This window comes from Bubalus bubalis, chromosome 14 (genome assembly GCF_019923935.1).
Source record: "Bubalus bubalis isolate 160015118507 breed Murrah chromosome 14, NDDB_SH_1, whole genome shotgun sequence".
NCBI classification, from domain to species: domain Eukaryota; kingdom Metazoa; phylum Chordata; class Mammalia; order Artiodactyla; family Bovidae; genus Bubalus; species Bubalus bubalis.
Window position 1 is genome coordinate 63,582,372 of NC_059170.1, and position 24,436 is coordinate 63,606,807.

General features: G+C 37.6%; 1 protein-coding gene across 4 annotated transcripts in view; it reads left to right on the forward strand.

Moving 5' to 3' along the window:
• Positions 1 to 1,220: 1,220 nt before the first annotated feature.
• Positions 1,221 to 24,436, forward strand: part of CCDC7 (coiled-coil domain containing 7) — a 263,556-nt gene continuing 240,340 nt past the window's right edge. For all 4 annotated transcript variants that reach the window (XM_044928180.2, XM_044928181.2, XM_025264444.3 and 1 more), the window contains exons 1-10: positions 1,221 to 1,518; positions 4,093 to 4,422; positions 6,104 to 6,196; positions 11,627 to 11,710; positions 12,768 to 12,788; positions 13,093 to 13,125; positions 14,651 to 14,817; positions 19,083 to 19,144; positions 21,085 to 21,141; positions 23,485 to 23,557. In XM_044928180.2, coding sequence (XP_044784115.2) covers positions 4,144 to 4,422; positions 6,104 to 6,196; positions 11,627 to 11,710; positions 12,768 to 12,788; positions 13,093 to 13,125; positions 14,651 to 14,817; positions 19,083 to 19,144; positions 21,085 to 21,141; positions 23,485 to 23,557 — 869 coding nt within the window. In that variant the 5' untranslated portion in view covers positions 1,221 to 1,518; positions 4,093 to 4,143. The remainder of the gene's footprint in view (positions 1,519 to 4,092; positions 4,423 to 6,103; positions 6,197 to 11,626; positions 11,711 to 12,767; positions 12,789 to 13,092; positions 13,126 to 14,650; positions 14,818 to 19,082; positions 19,145 to 21,084; positions 21,142 to 23,484; positions 23,558 to 24,436) is intronic.

Sequence of the window (24,436 nt, forward strand, 5' to 3'; positions counted from 1 at the left end):
CCAACTCATTGAAAAAGACTCTTCATCCTGGGAAAGATTGAGGGCTAGAGGAGCAGGGGGTGACAGAGGAAGAGATGGTAGGATGGCATCATAGACTCAATGGACATGAGTTTGAGCAAACTCTGGGAGATAGACACCACCCTCCCCCAATGGGGCAACTTTTGATTGCATACTTGAATGATTTTTACCTTGTTGGGTACTGGATGTTTTAACATGCCTGTAAATATTCTTGAGCTCTTAGTCAAATTATTGAAAATATTTCACTCAGGTATTACTTTGAAGATTCATTTTTGCCAGGTCTAGGGAAGTGTTTAGTGTAAGACTAGTTTTGACCATCTCCTGAGGCAAAATTCTTATGAGTACTTAATGAGTACCCATAAATTACACGCTTCTCAGGCTGCGCTGGTAGAAGGCAATGGCAACCCACTCCAGTACTCTTGCCTGAAAAATCCCATGGGCGGAGAGGCCTGGTAGGCTGTAGTCCATGGGGTTGCCAAGAGTCAGACACGACTGAGCTACTTCACTTTCACTTTTCACTTTCAGGCATTGGAGAAGGAAATGGCAAACCACTCCAATGGTCTTGCCTGGAGAATCCCAGGGATGGCGGAGCCTGGTGGGCTGCCATCTCTGGGGTCGCAAAGAGTTAGACACGACTGAAGCGACTTAGCAGCAGCAGCAGCAGCAGCAGGCTGCGCTAATGGTAAAGAACCCAACTGCCAATGCAGGAAATAGAAGAGATGTGGGTTCAATTCCTGGGTCAGGAAAATCCCCTGGAGGAGGGCATGGCAACCCACTTCAGTAGTCTTGCCTGGAGAATCCCCATGGATAGAGGAGCCTGGCCGGCTACAGTCCGTGGGGGGTCACAAAGAGTCGGACATGACTGAAGTGACTTAGCAGGCAAATCAGTTATTTCGCAGCAAAACATTTAGTCTAAAATAAATAGATAAAAGCATGGCAACTGACTCCGCAACACCTCCCAGTGAAAACTTTAGCTGGTGCCAGAGGAGGGCCTGGGACTCAGGTTTTGCCAGTGAAACCCAAGCTCTCAAAGCACCACATAGGATGGTGTTTTAGCTCTCCAGGCCGAAAGCCTAGAAGCACCGGCGCACGTGAATCACCTGCCCATGTGAATCACCTGGAAGGAATCACCGAGGAGAAAGGGCGGGGCGGGCGAGTAGGGGACGCGGACGCCCTCGCCCATCCCCTTCCCGCAGGTGATTCTCGGCTCCCGACGCTGGCGCTGTTACTGGGGCGACAGCGTCGTGACGTGGCGTCAACGGCCGTCGGGCGACTGCTGGCTTTCGGCGCTGGTAGCTGCCGTCGCCGGTCGTCGGAGCCCGCCCTTTCCTTTCAGCACAAATGTCCGTTTGTAAAACAGCAGGGCTGGCGTCTGCAGGATTTGCAGGCTTCAGTCCTGCAGGAAGTACGGGAGGCTCAGAATTTCCAACGTGTTCACCTTAGAGCCAGCCACGGCAGCGCCAGCCCACCCAGTAGCCTGAGTGCCCGCAGCGTCAGCAGGTACAGGGAGGGGGTGAGCTACCTCCCTCGTCCTCACCAAGCGTTTCCACTGGTTTCTCTGGCAGAAGCATCCTTGTTTTTCTCTCCGTTTTCTTATCTTGATGCAGACTTTAAGGCCAGTCGTCCGTGTACCCACATTTTCTATAATGTCCCCTCGCTCCCCCTTTTCTATAATGTCTCTTTAAAATGCTTGAAATGGTATCAAGCGAATCCTTGAAGGAACACTGTACATTTGTCTTCGTGGTGAAAAGTGACTGGTTGTTGTTGTTCAGTTGCTCAGTGAGTCTGACTCTGTGTGACCCCGTGGGCTGTAGCCAGCCAGGCTCCTGTTGTCCATGGGATTCTCCAGGCAAGAATACGGGAGTGGGTTTTTTTTGTCCTCCTCCAAGGGATCTTCCAGACCTAGGGATCAGACCCCCATCTCCTTCATAGGCAGTCGGTTTCTTTACCACTGAACCAGCGTGACGGTAACCTTGGGTCAATTTCTGGTGAGACAATCAACCTCCTGGCACTGTTAGGAGGGTTAAATGGAACGGAGGTGTAAAATTCTAAGTATTTTTTTGTAAGTATTCACCACATGTAACTTTTTAAAAATTGTGGTGTGCTTGATGGAGTGGTTTGTTAGGTTAATTACTAGCACCTGGTGAATTCCCCATCCTTTTCTGTTGGTTTCTTAAAGTAGCCCATTATCTCTGCATTCCCATCTTCTATCTTAGATAAACTTGCTCTGTTCCTTCCTCTAAAGTGCGTTGGCCCATTTGTGCCTTAAAACCCTTTTTCTGTTTACGCAAGGACTTCTTCACAACAATTCCCTCTCTCAGTGATACGTTTTTCTTTCTATTGAATCATTTAAATCAGCAAATTAGTTTCCTAGGACTGTGGTACCAAAGTGCCACAAATAAGGTGACTTAAAACAATTTATTATTTTTAAAATTTGGTTGTGCGGGGTGTTAGTTGTGGCAGGTGGGATCTTTAGTTGCTGCAGGGAGTATTTTTCATTTCATCATGCAAACTCTAGTTTTCTGACCAGGGATTGGGGAGCACAGAGTCTTAACTACTTGGGCCACCTGGGAAGTCCCTGAAACAGTTTATTGTGAGAGAAATTTATTCTTTCATCATTCTGGAGCCTAAGTCTGAAATCAAGATATTGGCAGGGCTGTGGTCCGCCTGAAAGTTCTAGGGAAGAATCCTCTCTTGCTTCTTCTCAGCTTCTGGTAGATGCTGGCAATCCTTAATATTCTGTGGCTTATGGCTGCACCCCTCCAATCTCTGCCCTTGTCATTTTCATAGCTTTCTTCCTTGTATGTCTATGCACAAGTGTCTTTACCTTCCTTTCTTATAGTAACACCAGTCAATGGGTTTAGGGCCCACCCTAATCCAATATGATTTAATTTTAACTTGATCATATCTACAAAGACTTTTCAAATATGATCATATTCCCAGGTATCAAGGGTTAGGACTTGAACATGTGTTTTTAGAGGACATACTTCAGATTACAACAGTGGGACTAATCTAGGTGTGGAGTGCTTCAAACAACAGGGAACCAATGCTGTTTCATCTTAATTATGCCAGTCTATCAGACAATTCCCAGGTTCAAGCACATGCTTTTAAACTGTTGGGGAGGAGGCATTGTCCTGAATGTTAATCAGCTTTGGACAAAGAGAAGTAGGATGAAAGCTTAAGGCCTGCCAGTCTTACTTCTGTACTTAGTCCAGCATGACTTTGGTGCTGCCCTCATATTGCTCTGCTGAAAGGCTATTACTTTCTGTGGAAATAATAATATGCATAAAAGGCATGTGTTAGCTCAAGAATGGGAGAAAGGTAAAAATAAAATTTTAAAGTTTTCCAAATACATTCTTTCACTGGTGCCACTGTCTTCTTCCTGCCTTTCAGCACCTGTCCTAAATGCCCACTCATAAATCACATGTCTAGGGGTTTTTCACGGGTTTTAGTTGTTGCTGTTAGGAATGTTTCCCTCTCCATTTTGTAATTTCTCCAGAGCTGATTTTAGGATTCACCATCTTCATGTCAGTTGATTATCCTGCTATCCTTTTTGTTTCTTTAAAATTTTTTTTTGTTTTGTATTGAAGTATAATTGATTTATAATATGTTAATTTCAGAAAGTTAGCACTTAGTTGGCAAATTGATTGAGTTAGTGTGTACATATATATCTATTCTTTTTCAAGTTCTTTTCCCATTTAGGTTATTACAGAGTATTGAGTAGAGGTCCCTGTGCTATACAGTAGGTCCTTGTTATTTATTTCAAATATAGTAGTGTATACATGCCAATCCTAAGCTCCAGATTTATCTGTTCCGCCAACCTTTACCTTTTGGTAACCAGAAGTTTGTTTTCTAAGTCTGTAATTTTGTTTCTGTCTTGTAAATAAGTTCATTTGTATCTTTTTTTCTTTTAAAGATTCTGCAGGTAAGTGATATCATATGGTTTTTGTCTCTGTCTGACTTACTTCAGTTAGTATGATAATCACCATGTCCATTCATGTTGCAAGTGGCATTATTTCATTATTTTTAATCTGCCATTATCTTTAATCTGAAATCTTAATGTTTTATTCACAGGGAGGAATACAGATTTTTCATCTATAATTCAGAAGCTAAGTAAATAACAAAATGAAGCCAGTAAAGCATCTGTTGACCTCTAGTAGTAAATTGGTAAACGTTCCAGAATTAACATTTAAGAAAGGACTATTTAATTCACCATTGTCACCTAAACCAAAGGAAAAACATAGTGCAAAAGTAGTACGTGATAAACTTGAACCGATGATCTTAAAATCTCCACCAACGGGAGAATCCATTGTAAGGTATGCTTTGCCCATTCCGTCAAGTAAGACAAAGGAGTTAATAGCAGAAGATGAATTGATCAGGAAAATTACCAAACATCTGAAGATGGTAAGATACTTGTTGATGCTTGATCCCCATAACCATTTCCAGGTTTATTGATTTCCTGAGAAGACACACTGGATTCAGCATATGGTCATATTGATAGCTAACATATAGTGAAAGAAAAGCAAAATCAGCAAAAGGAAAAGGCACATGGGATGAAGTCTGGAGAAAACCAGGTCCAAGCTTCCTAGATTTCTTTACCTTTGCAGTCACACAGGACATGCTTAATTCCCCCAACAGCAATTGTGGCAACACATGTGAAATGTATACCAGAAGAATTTATTAGAGACTCAATGCCCAGGGTTTCATTGGAGGTTGGTCACCTTGGTACTCTCTGCCTTTTTGTTGTTCACTAGCTCAGTTGTATCAGATTCTTTGTGAATCCGTGGACTGCAGCACACCAGGCTTCTTTGTCCTTCACTGTCTCCCAAAGTTTGCTCAAACTCATGTCCATTGAATCAGTGTGCCATCCAACCATCTCATCCTCTGTTGCCCTCTTCTCCTTCCCTCAATCTTTCCCAACATGAAGAATCTTTTCCAATGAGTTGGCGCTTCCCATCAGGTGGCCAAAGTATTGGAGCTTCAGCATCAGTCCTTTCAATGATTATTCAGGGTTGATTTCCTTTAGGATTGACTGGTTTGAACTCCTTGTTGTTCAAGGGACTCTCAAGAATCTTCTCCAGCACCATAATTTGAAGGCATCAGTTCTTCAGTGCTCAGCCTTCTTTATGATCTAACTCTTACATCTGCACCTGACTACTGGAAAAGGCATAGTTTTGACTATACAAACCTTTGTCGGCAAAGTGATGTCTCTGCTTTTTAATACACTGTCTAGGTTTGTCATAGACAAAGAACAAGCATCTTTTGATTTCGTGACTGCATGTACCAAAATTCCATACTCCCCGAAGGAAAGCAGGTGTTCAGCATAAATCATACAGTTTGTACAGTGAATTTAGGGACAGTGAGCCATTATCATCAGTCAGCAAACAGTGGGGATCCTCCTGAAATACAAGTTTTGAGACATAAGCAGATCTTTCTAAGAATAGGCCTTTCTAAGTTTCATGCTTGCTCTGTTAGCTCTTCTCTGCACTTTAGAAACTCTAGCTCTCAGTGATGGGGCGGGGGGGAATCTCCTTTTCTCTGAGTTTCTTTTTTGCACATTGATCCAGAATTGAGTTGTACATGTACCCAATACCAAGTGAGAACAGTGAGGGATAGCACAAATATACAAAAAGTATAGTTCATCAAACTTCCAAAGTACAAGTTTGCTCAAAGTTCAAAGGGTTAGCTCAGAGAATTTCCTTTAAAAACATATTGCTTTGTGGTCTCCATCTCTCTATTTTTCCTAGTCTCTTCAAGGAAGAAAAGAAAGTCAAGTCAGATTTTGAGGTGGTAAGTAGAGTTGAGGCTTCAGCTGTTCATAGACTCTTCCTTCAATGTGGAAATGGAAGAGTCTTAGGGCCTGTCTTCATTGAGAGGCATCAAGGACTATTGCTTATACTGCTTCTTCAGGATGATATGAGTTGGGGCATGAGATGGAAAATTTAAGTGTATGGCACTGGCAGAAATAAGTCTTACTGCTAAAATGATTCTGACGTGGTTGATTAAGTACATTTTTATGTTTAATATATTAATAAATACAATTTTTACACTATAAGTACATAATTCACTTTGATTTTTCTCATAGGTGGTTTCCAGTTTGGAAGAAACCTATGGATATGGCACTCAAAATGGAGAAAAAGCAGTTGTGAAGCCTGAAAATGAAGAATTAAACTTTTCTGTAAGTGTAATGCTAATGTAGAGACATTAATGCTGTAAAGGGCTAAGATTTTCTTTTAGAATCTATATGTGTTTTCTGAATTCACCATCCATGAAAATGATCATCTTAGGAAACCTGAAAGTACTGTACTGATTTTTTCCATCCTCTTCCAAATACTTATCTTAAAGTTTAAATAAGGCATATCTGTATCTTGAGCTTACTTTTGATGCTAATGAATCTCCTGCTTAATATTTAAGCTTTGGCTGGAGTTGATTTGCAAATGTGTAGTCTTTATTGGGTTAAGAAATTATTTTTCTATTTTTTGGTTTGCTAAATAAAAGAATCCCAAACATTGAAGTGATTATTGAATTTTAACAAATATCTTCATTGTCTATATTGAAATGATGTAACTATTAAAGTGATTGTATTTTATAATTAATTTTGTTAGTTAGGGATTGGGTTTGGCTTCATGTAATAAAATAACTATGTTGGATCTTTCAAACCCAACGATTGTGTTGGGTCTTTCAAACACAGTATGTTTCTTGGTTTATTTGATTTCTTTTTCTTGTTTGATTTATTTTTTCAGCATTCTGTAATTTTCATCATATAGATCTGGTATATTTTTCTTTAGATTTATACATTAATATGCTACTTGGAATGATTTTTAATGGCATTGTGTTTTTTATTTTTTCCCCTTGTTATTAGTATATAAAAATATGAGTGGTTTTCATGTGTTGATCTTATATCTTACCAACTTGCTCAATGTACTGTTTTTCATTCTAGGATTTTTCTATAGATACTTCAGGGTTTTGTACCTAAGTAATTATGTCATCTTCAAATAAGGACAATTTTACTTCTTTTTGTCCAATCTGAATGTTTTTATTTCCTCCTTTTTCTGTCTCTTTTTGGCCATGCTATATAGCATGCAGGCTCTTAGTTCCCCCACCAGGAATCGAACCCACCTCCATTCATTGCAAGGCAGATTCTTAACCACCAGGGAAGTCCCGATTCCCACTTTCTGAAGAGTTTTTTTTTAATCATAACTAGATGTTGAATTTTATCAGAAATGTTTTCTGCATCTGTTGAGATTATCATATGGTTTTTATTCTTAAGGTGTATCACATTGATTGCAGATATTGAAAAACCCTTGCATCCCTGGGATAAATCCCACTTGATCTTATTTTATGGTCCTTGTAACATATTGTTGGAGTAGGTTTGCTAGTATTTTGAGGATTTTTTCATCTATGTTTATCAGTGATAGTATCCTATAATTTTCTTTTTCATGGTGTGTCTGATTTTTGTATCAGAGTGACGATGGCCTTGGAAATGAACAGAGATCATTCTGTCGTTTTTGAGATTGCATCTAAGTACTGCATTTCAGACTCTTTTGTTGACCATGATGGCTACTCCATTTCTTCTAAGGGATTCTGGCCCACAGTAGTAGATATAAGGGTCATCTGAGTTAAATTCACCCCATTCCAGTCCATTTTAGTTTGCTGATTCCTAGAATGTCGACGTTCACTCTTGCCATCTCCTGTTTGACCACTTCCAATTTGCCTTGATTCATGGACCTAACATTCCAGATTCCTATGCAATATTGCTCTTTACAGCATCAGACCTTGCTTCTATCACCAGTCACATCCACAACTGGGTATTGTTTTTGCTTTGGCTCCATCCCTTCACTCTTTCTGGAGTTATTTCTCCACTGATCTTCAGTAGCATATTGGGCACCTACTGACGTGGGGAGTTCCTCTTTCAGTATCCTATCATTTTGCCTTTTCATACTGTTCATGGGGTTCTCAAGGCAAGAATACTGAAGTGGTTTGCCATTCCCTTCTCCAGTGGACCACATCCTGTCAGATCTCTCCACCGTGACTCTCCCGTCTTGGGTGGCCCCACACAGCATGGCTTAGTTTCATTGAGTTAGACAAGGCTGTGGTCCATGTGATTAGATTGACTAGTGTGTCTGCCCTCTGATGCCGTCTCGCAACACCTACCATCTTAGTTGGGTTTCTTTTACCTTAAACGTGGGATATCTCTTCACGGCTGCTCCATCAAAGCGCAGCTGCTGCTGCTTACCTTGGACGAGGGGTATCTCCTGACAGCCGCCCCTCCTGACCTTGAACATGGAGTAGCTCCTCTCAGCCCTCCTGCGCCCGCGCAGCCACCGCTCCTTGGACGTTGAGCAGTACGTGAACCGTGAACTTCCAGATGTTCAAGCTGGTTTTAGAAAAGGCAGAGGAACCAGAGATCAAATTGCCAACATCTGCTGGATCATGGAAAAAACAGGAGAGTTCCAGAAAAACATCTATTTCTGCTTTATTGACTATGCCAAAGCCTTTGACTGTGTAGATCACAATAAACTGTGGAAAATTCTGAAAGAGATGGGAATACCAGACCACCTGACCTGCCTCTTGAGAAACCTATATGCAGGTCAGGAAGCAACAGTTAGAACTGGACATGGAACAACAGACTGGTTCCAAATAGGACAAGGAGTATGTCAAGGCTGTATATTGTCACCCTGCTTATTTAACTTCTATGCAGAGTGCATCGTGAGAAATACTGGGCTGGAAGAAGCACAAGCTGGAATCAAGATTGCCGGGAGAAATATCAATAACCTCAGATATGCAGATGACACCACCCTTATGGCAGAAAGTGAAGAGGAACTAAAAAGCCTCTTGATGAAAGTGAAAGTGGAGAGTGAAAAAGTTGGCTTAAAGCTCAACATTCAGAAAACGAAGATCATGGCATCTGGTCCCATCACTTCATGGGAAATAGATGGGGAAACAGTGGAAACAGTGTCAGACTTTATTTTTGGGGGCTCCAAAATCACTACAGATGGTGACTGCAGCCATGAAATTAAAAGACGCTTACTCCTTGGAAGGAAAGTTATGACCAACCTAGATAGCATATTCAAAAGCAGAGACATTACTTTGCCAACAAAGGTCCATCTAGTCAAGGCTATGGTTTTTCCAGTGGTCATGTATGGATGTGCGAGTTGGACTGTGAAGAAAGCTGAGTGCCGAAGAATTGATGCTTTTGAACTATGGTGTTGGAGAAGACTCTTGCGAGTCCCTTGGACTGCAAGGAGATCCAACCAGTCCATTTTAAAGGAGATCAGTCCTGGGTGTTCATTGGAAGGACTGATGCTAAAGCTGAAACTCCAATACTTTGGCCACCTGATGCAAAGAGTTGACTCATTGGGAAAAGACTCTGATGCTGGGAGTGACTGGGGGCAGGAGAAGGGGACGACAGAGGATGAGATGGCTGGATGGCATCACCGACTCAATGGACATGAGTTTGAGTGAACTCCAGGAATTGGTGATGGACATGGAGGCCTGGCGTGCTGCGATTCATGGGGTCGCAAAGAGTCAGACACAACTGAGCGACTGAACTGAACTGAACTGATGATGGCCTAATAACATGAGTTTGGAAGTGTTGTTTCCTCTACAGTTTTTTGGAATATTTTCAGAAGGATAGGTGTTAATTCTTCTCTAAATATTTGGTAGAATTCCCCTGTGAAGTCATCTGATCCTGGACTTCTGCTTGTTGGGAGTTTTAAAATTGCTCTTTCAATTTCATTTCTGATAGTTGTTCATATTTTCTATTTGTTTTTGTTTTCTTTGAGGTTGTCCATTTTATTGGCCTATAGTTGGTCATGGTAGTCTAATAATCTTTTGTATTTCTATGGTTTGGTTGTAACTTTTACTTTTTCACTTCTAATTTTATTGATTGATGTTCTCTCCCTTCTTTTCTTGATGACTCTTGCTAAAAGTTTATCAATTTTGTTTAATTTTTCAAAGAACTAGCTTTTAGTTTCAATGGTGTTTTCTATTTTTTTTCTTTTAGTCTATAATTTATTTCAGCTCTGATTCTTTATGATTTCTTTTATTCTACTAACCTGGGGTTTTATTTGTTCTTTGTAGTTGTTTTAGATATAAGGTTAAGATTTTTCTCGTTGCCAGACATAAGCTTGTATTGCTATAAACTTCCCTCTATAGAACTGCTTGGAGAAGGCAATGGCACCCCACTCCAGTACTCTTGCCTGGAAAATCCCATGGATGGAGGAGCCTGGTAGGCTGCAGTCCATGGGGTCGCTGAGGGTCGGACACGACTGAGCGACTTCACTTTCACTTTTCACTTTCATGCATTGGAGGAGGAAATGGCAACCCACTCCAGTGTTCTTGCCTGGAGAATCCCAGGGATGGGGGAGCCTGGTGGGCTGCCACCTATGGGGTCGCACAGAGTCGGACACGACTGAGGTGATTCAGCAGCATAGAACCGCTTTAGCTGCATTCCATAGTTTTTGGGTCATAAAGTTCTCATTTTCATTTGTCTCTGGGTATTTTTTTATTTCATCTTTGATTTCTTCAGTGAACCATTGGTTGTTTAGTAGCATAATTTTTGGCCTCCATGTACTTGTGTTTTTTGCAGGTTTTTTTTTCCTTGTAATTGATTTCTGGCATCACAGCGTCAGACAGTTTGCTTGATACAATTTCAATTTTCTTATATTAGTCGGACATGACTGAGCAACTTCCCTTTCACTTTTCACTTTCATGCATTGGAGAAGGAAACGGCAACCCACTCCAGTGTTCTTGCCTGGAGAATCCCAGGGATGGTGGAGCCTGGTGGACTGCCCTCTATGGGGTCACACAGAGTTAGACACGACTGAAGCGACTTAGCAGCAGCAGCTCTACTAAAAGTGATTCAGTCATTGTGACATTTTAATATGTAACTTTTTCTTCAAAAATTTCTATTGCTCATTAAATGAGGATGAAAGACTATACCTCTTGGTAAGTCTACTTATAAATCAGAAGTCATAGTCAACATTCGTTTTTAACACAAAGCATTACTATAATGCATATTTAAGTGTATATTTTGTTTTTATATATTTTATATTTTTGTATATTTTGTATAGTTTGTATATTTTATATTTTTTTTGTCGCTCAGTTGTGTCCGACTCTTTGCAACCACATGGACACCAGGCTCCTCCGTCCATGGGATTTTCTAGGCAAGAGTACTGGAGTGGGTTGCCATTTTCTTCTCCAGGGAATCTTCCCGACCCAGGGATAGAACCCAGGTCTCCCGCATTGTAGACAGATGCTTTACTATCTGAGCCACCAAGGAAGTCCTATATTTTGTTTTTGGCTACCCGCAAATTTCAGGAGTCTGAGGCTGGAATGCCTCATATTCTTCATCTGTGTAGAGGAGAATGTAAGGAAAGACATAGTTGGGTATATGTCATTATTGAACCACTTCTCAGAATGTACTTTCTTTCCGGGAGAATTTGCTAGTGTAGTGAACATGGTTTCCTATCTTGATGCATTTCAAGGGACATAACTTACACATACAAAACTATTTTAAAAAATAGTTAACTATACTGAAATATGGATGGATATATGTATGAATTCTGAAATAAAAGTGACTGTGTTTTGCTGCTTTTTTCATAAGGTTGGGGATGATCTGACTTCATTCTTAATATGTTGTTCACAATTTGCAACTCAGTTAGAAGCAGCAGCTAAAGAAGAACATAATGTATGTATTCTATATAAACTGCCAAGTATATTACTTAATATTTTAATCATTAGTTTAAAATGATAAAACAATATAAACTGATAATTACTAATTAAATTATTGTTAGTAACATTTTAGTAAAAAAATACTTAGTTATATTTGTTGTTTGATGTTAAATATGACTATCCAGTCAGCAATATTAGTCTAGGTATGGTGCCTTAAGTTGTTATAAAAGCATTGGAAAGCATTATTTGTCATCATAGGCATTTATTTCTGTGAATTTTCCTTTATTTACAGCACTGACTGGGTCATTAGTATTTTCATATGTAGTATTTACATTTTATTGTTTTTAAAGTAAGTATGGACTGCCAGGAAATTCCCTGTGCTTATTCTGATTTCTTTCAGTAAAGCAACTTTTCTTCTGCCTGAATGTTTGTAATAAAATTTTTCTTTAATAAGTTTTACTTGGTTGTGATTGAGTTTTTGGTTGTTTTTGTGGCAAAGGTTATCAGTTTAGCATTACATTTTGAAAGTGGTAAATATTGGTATTTTAGACTGTGTGATGGGTTTTGTGTATTCATTTTCTCTCAATCTCCAAAACCAGTTCTTTGCATTTTCCATTAAAAAAAAAACAAGTAGTAGTGTAATATTTTATATCTTGATTCTTAGATCTTTTAGTATAGCAAAGTTATATTTAAGAAATAATAATGATAATGCTTTTCATTGTTGTACTATCTGCTCTGTGGAAAAAATAGTGCTTTTCTGAGAGGAATTTAAATTTTTTTTTCTTACCTATATTAAGAAAATACATGAAATCATAAATGTGAATTAAGTTTTTTTAATATAGATCTATTAAGGATAGAAAATTCTTTTTTTTCCTAGAACTAAATTGTCTTGGCAAGATACACTAAAAACCATCTGTAAATATAAAATTGTTGTGATTTGGATTATAGATTTATAGGTGTATTTTAGTAACTAGTATATTTTGGTAATTAAAATTTTCAAGAGACTTGAATTAGATATTTTATGTTGTAAGAATTTTATTTTTAAGTGTTTTAATTAAAACTTTATTTTCCAGATTTTGGAATCTCTTTTTAAGGTATGTTCAATATGTTGCTTACTATAATTTAATACAGAAATGCATATAAATGAAAAAGAATTTTCTAAGTTTTGAAGAAATGAAAAATAAAAGCTCCCAAACTTGCTGCTATATATATTTTAAAATTTTATATTTCAGTTTTATGTGGCATCAGCTCCATTCTGAACACTAGGATAAAATGATATTTGATGTAGGGCTAATATTTGATACATAGACACACACATACACATAGACATATGGACTCATTTATTTCACTGTAGAAATTAAGTTGTCAATATTTCTTTTTGTTTTCTTTTTTAAAAAGTGGTTTCAGCGACAGGTCAATCAGATGGAAGAGGTAAGCATGGCATTTCTTATTAATTAAATTAATATTTTGTCTCATTTGAAAACCAATTTGAAGTATAAATTTAAGAATTTTAATAACCATTGGTTATAATCTTTTGACTTAGAAAGAGGAGGAATAAATAGGTAGAATAAAATGTTTTTTAGTGATTTATACACAATATTCCTGTATTGTCTGGCTTACTCTGAATTTGACTCATTCTTCTAAAATTGAAATGGAATTTTAACTTATTTTTTCCATAATTTACTAAAATAGTAAATAAGTGACACAAGGCCTTATCAACTTAAAGATTTCTCCTGTGTAAAAATTCATAGTATGATATATGCTTATTCATAAAATTTTATATTTGTTTTTCTTTAAATTTAATGTTACTTTAATGATTTTTTAATACTTTCATTTTCACATTTTTGCCACCAGTTTGAGGAATACTGGTCCCTATCCTTATGGGCTTTAAATTCCACTTTGAAAAAGATTTTATATATGTTATTAATACAGCAGAATGATTTCCTGGGTAGCTTTAGGGAGGTAGAGAATTATACTAGTTCTACCTTGGCTGTGTTTATTGTTTAGTCCAATTAAAGTTCTGAGAGAAGATGCCTGTGGGGAATGTGCCATACCAGGGACCTGCCAGAAAGCAGGGACCACCCATCCATGGGGGTGGGTGCTGGTAAAACTTGCTGTAGGTGAATAGTACTAGTTACACAGTGTGCTGCCCTAGGATTAAGCAGAGAGATGACAGAACTTGGAAGAAAAGCTTCTTCCTCCTCTAAATTTTCAGGACCCTCTGCTGACAAAAGTTAATACCATGCTGCCTGTCAAGATAGAAATGTTCCACTGCTATAAACAGGGACAATAGAGAGTGTATTTTTGATGACATGCAGTATATGGATAATTGTAGCTGATTGCTGTGTCACTAAAGGTTCAGTTTATAATTGGTATCCTCTTATTTGGGATCTTGCCTTTGTCCATAAGGTATTTCTTTGTCTCCTGCTTCCCTTCCATTTGTTCTTCATCCCACAGTCTCAGACTTCTAGGACTTTGCCCAGTACTTCATGCTGTTATATCTTTAATCCCATTCCAGGTTAATGTTCGTAAGGTGAAGTATCTGTTTTAAATTCCCAGTGTTAGAATTTCTGTTTGCTATGCCGCAAAGACTATGGCTTAACTACTTTTTTCCTAACTTATCCTCTCATCCCAAGGATTAGCATTCTTTCTTAAATATTTTGAGTTGCCTTTAACTGATCCTGCTAAAATTGTTATTTAACTTACTTAAAATCCTTATATATTAAAAAAATAAACAGAAGATTGGATTTGAGTTTTGACATATAAAAACCAACACTTACTGTAATTCTGTTGCTAGGGGGTTGCTCATGTAAGTATATTTGTAAAATTAGTATTTCATTATAGCTATAGATTGACAATATAAAATTTATTTAGATATAAGTGAAATGAAGTTTCTTTGAGGTATGGGAGCATAATGAGTATTTCCCAAGTAACTGGATAATTTTATTATTTTTAGATAAGCAAAGATCAAACTTTTTCAGAAGCAGAGTTTCCAACACCTGATAAAACAGTCAGTTTAAGCATTGCACAAATAGTAAAGCAGGTACACAAACTTGAAGAACTGAAAAATCGCCTTAAAGAAGGGTCTAAAGGCAACTTCAGAGAACTGTTGTCTAAACCCAAGTAAGTAAAATGTTAAAAGCGTTAAAAGAATTTTAAAAAGTAAGAGTAAGTATATAATTAGTAATGCTTATAAGATAATGGTTCAGGTATTATACTGGACATAGACCTTCTAAATCAAATTCAGTTCAGTTCAGTCGCTCAGTCGTGTCCAACTCTTTGTGACCCCATGAATCGCAGCACGCCAGGCCTCCCTGTCCATCACCAACTCCCGGAGTTCACCCAGACTCACATCCATCGAGTCAGTGATGCCATCCAGCCATCTCATCCTCTGTCATCCCCTTCTCCTCCTGCCCCCAATCCCTCCCAGCATCAGAGTCTTTTCCAATGAGTCAACTCTTCGCATGAGGTGGCCAAAGTACTGGAGTTTCAGCTTGAGCATCATTCCTTCCAAAGAAATCCTAGGGCTGATCTTCAGAATGGACTGTTTGGCTGTCCTTGCAGTCCAAGGGACTCTCAAGAGTCTTCTCCAACACCACAGTTCAAAAGCATCAATTCTTTGGTGTTCAGCCTTCTTCACAGTCCAACTCTCACATCCATACATGACCACAGGAAAAACCATAGCCTTGACTAGATGGACCTTTGTTGGCAAAGTAATGTCTCTACTTTTGAATATGCTATCTAGGTTGGTCATAACTTTCCTTCCAAGGAGTAAGTGTCTTTTAATTTCATGGCTGCAGTCACCATCTGCAGTGATTTTGGAGCCCAAAAAAATAAAGTCTGACACTGTTTCCACTGTTTCCCCATCTATTTCCATGAAGTGATGGGACCAGATCAAATTAGAAGATATAATTAGCTCTCTCCTACTTGAAATTTTTAGTAGTTTGAAATGGTTCTAGGCACCTGTGCCTATTAAAATTCAATTTAATTAAAAAACCAATTTTTTAGTTATACTCACAACATTTCAAGTGCTTAGTAGCCACATGTAGCTATGGTTTGAAAGTTCTGTTGAACACTACTGGCTTTGAAATATCTGGTTTATAAACTCTTTTCTCAGTTTGATTTGGTGGCTTCCATAATATGTTTAAGGCATAGTGAAATATTTTATTATTCAAGAACACTATTGCTGGTGTTGCATACGAACAGGGATATGTTCCAAAGAATGAATTACTACTTTATAGTTGAGAAAATCCTTTTTTTTTGGTAGGTGGGAGGAAGATTAAAATGATTACAAGAATACTTCTGTTGTCTATTGAGGTTTAGCTCTCTTGAAAAGAAATAGATGAGTAAATCATCGTATAATATCTTCATAGGGTATCTTCATAGAATATATTGTATCTCAGTGGTTATTATTTTTCCTTGAGAACACTTCAGATCTACTGTTTTAGCAATTTCAGGTATATGATAACAGTGGTATTATGAACAGTAAGCACCATGCTGTACATTAGATCTTTAGAACTTTTTCAACTTATAACTGAAAGTTTGTACTTTTTGACCAATATTACCCTGTCTTCCTAACCCCCTTCAGCCCCTGGCAACCACCATTTTACTTTCTGGTTCTAAGAATTTGAGTTTTTAGCCTCTGCATGTAAGCGAAATAACACATTAATCATCTTTCTTTGACTTACTTCACTTGGTGTAACATCATCCAGGTTCATCCATATTGTCACAAATGGCAGCATTTCCTTCTATATTTGACATAAAATACTTCTACTCTGCTTTTATTTCCAACCCAAACTATAATTTTCTTTTTTTTAATTTTTTTGGTTCTAGAAAAAAATGTGCGTGTGTAATTTATATTCTTTAGGCACATACTGTTTTGTTCTTGTATCCTGTATCTGAAGAACCAGGATAATATGGGCACCAACTGATTAGAATAGATATTGTCACTGAAACAGGGTCCTGTATGTTCTAAGGATTACTCCTTTAGGTGCTGGATCCTGGGAAGGTTGAGGGGCCAAGGCAGTTGGCAGAAACTTGAATGGCTCAGGGAAGAGCTATTTTCCAATTGGGTCAGTGGAATCCCAGTGTTACTGTTATATAATACCACTGTATGAATATCAGGCCTTTTCTCCCTTAGTGAAAAGTTAGCCTGAACAAAATTCCAGTTTTGAGATATTTCACTTAGTATTATCTGATTTATAATTTTCATAAACTTCATAATTTGCCCAATTATTTCCAATTCATTCTGCTAAACTTCCTCAGTACTTTCTATCCCCTTTCATTGTATCTTAAAACTATTTTTCAAACATACTTTTGTTTATATTATTGGCAAGCAGGCAGCCCCAAAGTAGCAGCATAGTGGTAGCCATGAGACTGGCTTATCGTACTTCGGAATATTAGGGTAGTATGGAGACAGTGGGCACAAATGGTGTTGAATTACTTAGGCCAACAGCAAGAGCAAGATCAGCATGGTGTCAGCTCCCTGTGTTCCTTGTTCCACAGGATGACATGGAGTAGAAGGGACCAGGTGACAGGCTAGAGAAGCAATTTGTTGCTGACATGAAAGGAGCAAAGTCTAAACTAGAGCCATGCATCTTTATAATGTCTTATTTTTTATTGTTTTTTATTGGAGTATGGTTGATTTGCTGTGTTGTGTTAGTTTCTGCTGTATGCATCTTTATAGTCTTAATGGAGTCCTTCAGCTGGGCTGTAAGAAAGAGAGGGGTAGGAGGCCCCCGTGTTCAACCGGAAATAGGGGATAGATGAAAAATAAGTTTGTGTCAGTCTTCCATGAGACAGGAATGAGAAGCTATATAGTGGACTCTCTTCACCAGGCTTATCTTCTCTTTCTCTAGCAGAAATTTTAGGGCATTCTATTAAGATTTGGATCTGGCTGTGTCAAGTCTTATTTATGTAGACTTTATGGACCTGTGTAATGTTGATAGAGTGCCATGGTAGAGCTTCTTTATAGCACTGATTCTCACATGAGGGCTATTTTGTGCCCCAGAAGACATTTGTATGTAGACACTTTGTCACAACTAGGAAGTGGGAGAATGCTACTGGCACTTACTAGGTACAGGTCAGAGACACTGCATTCTAAAATACACAAGACAGGCCCCTACAACAAAGTATCCAGTCTAAAATGTCGATAGTACTGGGGTTGAGAAATCCATCCTATAGTGATCTCTTCTTTTTTTACTTCTTTCTTGTCCCCTATTGTTTGACAACAAATAATATACCTAATAGTTTTATTGTGAATTAATGATTAGCTACCAATTTAACTTCATAAGTTATTAATTTGATTATTCATGTGTAAGTTTTCCTGTCAAGATTGTTACTTTCTTAAGATCAGAACCAGTCATACACATCTACATATTTCCTATCACATGTAATAAATAGTAAATAAATATGAGTTTTTATGGATACCTGAATTCAACTCATTTGTTCCCCTATCCCTAACCATATCTGGTATAGTAACTTATCCTAGTAAAACTTTCTGCTTAATCAACAACCATTTTGTTACATTAAACATTAACAAAACCCTTTCATTTTACAGTGTTAAAATAGAAAATACCCGTAGTTGGTAGAGGCTACTATTTATTATGCAGTAACTTCACTGATATCTCCATATGTCAATGACTAGACTTAAAGGAATGAAGGGAATGATACTTGTGTTGGCTTCAATGGGAACTGCATAACAGAGCCTTGGTCCAGAGGTTCAGTTATAAATTCACCTGTGCTATCTATTGTGAAGCATAGGATTAATTTCATATGTTAATACTTGAAATTTAAGCATCAGATATGTGCTAGGTATTTTCCTAGTAACTTTATGTGTGTCTTTTGGTCCTACAACTACTTTATGAAATAGGAACCCTAATACCCAATTTTGATAGATTAAGAAACTGAGGCTCAGGTTAAATAACTTACCTAAGATCACATAGTTAGTAAATGGATAAAACAGGTTTTGAGCCAAGCAGTCTGACTCTAGAACTTGTGCTCTTAACAATTGATTACATATTAATAATACATTGATATAAAGAAATGTCATGCTTATACCAAATATATTTTTACTAGTTTATGTGGTTGTTGGTATACCTAATTATATTCATAGAATACGTCATATACGTGGTATGCCTAATTATATTCATGGAATATGCCCAGTTATATTCATGGAATACACTCTGTCAATATATAGAATTCATAGAATTACATAATTTGATACTTTTTACTTATTTACTAGATAATTTACCTTAATGTCTGAATAAAGGTTAAAGAAAACATTAAATTTTATTTTACAAACTGCATATGTCTAGAGCATATATTCTAGTTCTTAAGTGTAATTTAAATTGTTTGATAATATGTTTTATTTATTTAAATTTTAACAGGGATAGTGGAATTCCACCAGAAGATGTGCAAACTTATGAAACTGTGAAGCAGAAAATTGAAGGTGGTATTTTGCACAAGTCCAGCCTTTATAGGATTTCCTAAATACACTAACATTTTGAGATTTAAAGTGTAAAAATTTATAGCCATATAAATTATACAATGATAAAGATATTCAGTAGTAATTGATCTTTTCAGTACAAGGTCTTATGTTTCAAATTCTGGGAGTATACAAAATTAATAAAACTTGGTTTTTACCCTCAAAATCCACAATATGGCATGGATACAAGCATATTATGTATTATCTTAATATAGTGTAATGCATGAAAAAGATATGTGTTATTTGCAGTGATGCCACAGAAAGGAGCCAGCTTGTTCAGCTTGAGAGACTTAAGGTTTTATGCAACCTTAAAGGGCTTCCCTGGTGGCCTCAGTGGTATAGAATCTGCCTTCCAGTGCAGGAGATGTGGATTTCATCCCGGGGTCCGCAACATCCCTTGGAGAAGGAAATGGCAACCCATTCCAGTTTTCTTGCCTGGGAAATCCCATGGCAAAGGAGTCTGGAGGGCTACAATCCATGGGGTTGCAGAGTCAAACACAATGTCATGACTAAACAACAACAATGGATCAGTAAGATTTTGTCAAGTGGAGAAGGGAGATACTTGGTATTTTAAGAAGAGGGTATAGCATGAGAAACAGCATGAATAGGGAATTACCACGTGTGTGTGCTCAGTTGCTTCAGTCATGTCCAACTCTGTGACCCCGTGGACCATAGCCCTCCAGGCTCCTCTGTCCATGGGATTCTCCAGGCAAGAATACTGGAATAGGTTGCCATGTGCTCCTCCAGAGTATCTTCCTAACCCAAGGATCAAACCTGCATTTCCTCTGTCTCCTCCATTGGCAGGTGGGTTCTTTATCACTAGTGCCACCTTACTACTGGTATAGTATTCAAGTATGGAGTAATAGGAAGGGATAAGATAGGAGAAAGCCTATGCCAAGGGATTAGATTCTGTGCTAAGGAACACTTTCTACCCCCCCTCCCCCCGCCAATATATTTAATTAGAGAATCATTGAAGACTTTTTTTTATAGGGAAGTGGGATGTTGAATTTTAGATTATTCTGGCCACATTGAGAAGGTAGATTTGGGGGTTGGGAGTAAGAAAGGGAAGTTAACTGTTGTATCTTAAATGTGTGATAAGTGCCTGTTGCTGCTGCTAAGTCGCTTCAGTTGTGTCCGACTCTGTTCGACCCCATGGACTGCAGACTACCAGGTTCCTCCGTCCATGGGGTTTTCCAGGCAAGAGTACTGGAGTGGGTTGCCATTGCCTTCTCCTGTAACTGCATAGTGATACACCAATTCAACTGTATTAGAGTACAAATAAAAGAGGAAAGGGGGCAGATTTGGATATGAAAAGAAGGGAGATTAGATGATGGTAATCATAACTGGGAAAACATAAAAGGAAAAACAAGTTTTGTTGAGAAAATGGTGAGTTCACATCACTCAGTTGTTACACACATTATTTTAGATGTTAAAATTTGTTGCCTGATTTAGAGGATCTACAATATTGGCAGCTTTGTTGCTTTTCTTAGACTTATTTTGTGTTCTCTTTTTAAAAAAATATACTTACATTTGGTTGTGCTGGGTCTTTGTTGCTGTGCAGGATTTTCTCCAGTTGGAGAGAGCTGGGGCTACTCTCCAGGTGCAGTGCACAGGCTTCTCTTTGTTGCAGAGCATGCCTGGGCTTCAGTAGTTGTGACTTACAGGCTCCTGAGTTCAGACTCAGTAGTTGTGCTGCAGGCTCAGTTGCTCTGCTCCACGCAGCATCTTCCCCAACCAGTGATTGAACCTGTGTCTCCTGCACTGGCAAGCAGATTCTTTACCAGTGAGCCACCAGGGAAGCCCAAGAATTTTCTCTTGAATGAGTTATTAAAAAAAACTATGAAATTTAAATTCAATTGATATATATGATTGATATTGAAACTTATAACTATTAATTATTGCAGAATTCATAAAAACACACTCAACTGAAGAAATTACAGATGTTTCTGTGACTGAGCCACGTAAGTTTCTACTCATTAAACATCATTGTATTAATAACTTCTGTTATGTATATTTCTATAATTTTCTATAATTTAAAATAATACTTGTTAAGTTAAAACATAAATTCCCTGGAGTTTGGAGCCATACAGTTGAGCTGGCTATCAAGTAAATATTGAAATTCTTAGTTAGCTACTGCCTACCAAAAATACTGGTTTTTTTTTTTTAATAGACTCATTTTTAAGGAGTTCCATGTTATTACTTGGAGTGGAGGATTTTTAATTATGATTAGAATATGCTACAAAAGTGTTTCAGAGGTGGTAGACCTTTGAGGAAGGAGCAGTGATAAATTTAAGAGGTCATTTGTAGACTCTGTTACTGTGAATTACAGATCATCCCATATACACTTATACTTTGACTGTAGCTGAGTACCTATCAATTCATGAATATAAAGAGCTGCTAGAATTCAAACTTCTGACTACTTATCAACAGAAAGGCGAAAATGCCTTTTTTATGTCTTAATACTGGGGAGAATTTTCAAACAATCATGTTATGTGTGCTGTGGAATACTGTTTTAGAAGTGGAAAATAAGACTTGGTTGGAAAAAGTTGATGGTAATCCTGTTCTTTCAGCTTCAGCTATAAACTCTAACAGTGTCATGTTTAAATGAAGGCCTGCTATACATTCTACAGTACTCCCAAGATCTATAGAGACTTCTGATCTGAGGCAGCCCTGACTGAGTAGGTTGGATAGAAAGATATCTAGAGCTTTGGAGTAGACAGTAAAAGTCTCTCTCTGCTTTAGGGGGAACCATTTGCATGTCTGTGAAGCTCGCTCTTCCTCAATCTATGCCGCTGTCTTCTGTCTACTACTGTGCCCTGTGAATTCTAGCTGCTTTGGCCTCTCCAGTCTCTAAACCTTGTCTCTGAACTCAAGGAGACCAGTAACTTTATATGGGTTTCCCTTCCTTATGCTGTGGTCTGGAACTTCAGGTAGTAAGGTAGGGTCGTCATTGAGCAATTCTTTGTTTTCCTTCTGTGAGGGATTACTGCCTTGTCCCTTCTGTTTTCTGAATACTATATCATATATTTGTCCAGTTTTTAATAGGTTTAAAGTGAAAGTGTAACTCTTGTCCCTGATGCACCATCATGGACAAAAACAGAGGTCTCTGTGCCCACTTATAGACCAATGGAACACATCTTCTAATCATAAAACCGTTCTAAAATAGTAAAAATTTTACTATTTTTACAAGTAAAAATTTTACTCATAATTTTTAAGGAAAAATTTGGCTACTTTAAAATAACTTTTAAACCACTTTGTTAACCAGAGACACTCTGCTCAGAAAAAGGTCTTAACTATAATAGAACAGTTTAATGAGACTTGGATTCTCTGATCTTTTTTCTTCTGTTTTAAGGCAATTCATAATGAGGTCTTGAGGAAGAGCAATTGGATGATTTCCCAAGCTGTTCCATTTGGCAATGGATATGTAATATTCTCATCTACACGTTCTATGCTACTGAGTTGAAATTCCTGAACTAGTAGAATTGTAGATATGGAGCCATTTTAGGGGCTGCCATAACAAATCGCCATAGACTAGTGGATTAAGCAATAGAAATGTATTTCTCATGGTTCTGGAGGCTGAGAAGTTCAAATCAGGGTTCCATCCTGGTCAGGTTCTGATGAGAGCTTTCTTCCTGTATTGCAGATGGACATCTTCTTGCTGTGTCCTTAAATAATGGAGAGACCACGAAGAGAGAGCAAGCAAGCTCTTTTGTGTCTCACATGGCTCCATTCTCATGATTTAATAATCTCTCAAAGACCCCATCTCTAATTATTATTGTATTGGAGATTAGGATTTTAACATGAATTTGGGTGAACACAAATACTCAGTCCATAGCAGGGTCCTTTCTCCCTCTTGAGAACTGTTTTTCAGATTGTGACATAAATAATACTTGATTTCTTTGTAAACTTTTACTGTATACAGGACATAATTTAAAATTATGTGCTATGCTTTTATTGGATTAATTTTAAAATATTGTTTGTTATACCATATTACTTTCTGTATAAGCATTATTAAATACTTTCTTACCTATAAGAAATAATGAATTTTATTCTTCTAAAGCTGACTTCTCCCAATATACTCTGAATATTCAGGGAGTACTGACCCTCCCAAAGCAAGGTCTCTGGTTTACTTAGCATCTTGATATACTTGATTTATTTGGTCCCCTTATTATATATTGCACATTTCTGCTGTTTCCTCGTTGTTTGGTTCTCACATATAACAGTGAATTTTGGCAGCATATACATATAGCTCCTCCCATTTGTAATACCTTTAAATGTTTTCCTTTTTTTTTTTTTAACAATAGAAACTTCTCCTGTAACTAATCAATTGAATACCATGTTGAAAATATTTGAAAATCAGGCAAATAAATTAGAAAGGTAAGCTTCTAAAATAACTTCTTTTCCTCATTATAAATACAAGTGCATATTTATTTCAGATACATTGGAAACATAGAAAATAAAACTACTGTTAAAAATTTTAATTTTGCTAATTTTTATGATATGTTTAATTTTGAAGCTTAAAATTATAATCATACAGAATGTGAAGCTGTATGACCACAACAGAAAATAGTATGTCAATTCCTCAAAAAATATGATTCATTGTTTTGGATCATGAGGTGGAGATAAAACAATTTCATTTCTGGGAATGTAACCCCCCCAACTGAAATTACAGTCTTGAAGAGATATTTGTACAGCCATGTTCACTGTAGCATCATTCAAAATAGCAAAGAGGTGGAAGCAACCCAAGGATCCAGTGATGGATGAATGGATAAAGAAAATGTGTCGTATACATACAATGGAATATTATTCAGTCTTAAAAAGGAAAGAAATTCTAACATATGGTACAACACAGATGAATCTTGAGGACCTTAATGCTGAGTAATTATAAGCCAGTCATAAAAGACAAAATTGTGTGATTTCACTTATGAGGCATTTTAAGTAGTCAGATTCACCCAGAGAGAAAATAGAATGGTGATTTCAAGGAGGGATGAGGAATGGGAAGTTCTTTTTTAATGGGTATAGAGTTTCAGTTTTGCAAGATGACAAGAGCGCTGAGAACTCAGAATAGTCAAAGAACTCTTAAGAAGAACAAAGTCAGAGGTCTCATACTTCATTAATTTTAGTTCTGTATACACCTATAGTACTCAAGACAATGTAATATTGTTCTAAGGATAAACCTATATAGATCAGTGGGCTAGAATGAATGGAAATAATGTCCAGAAATAAATCATTACATTTATGGTTAACTGATTATCA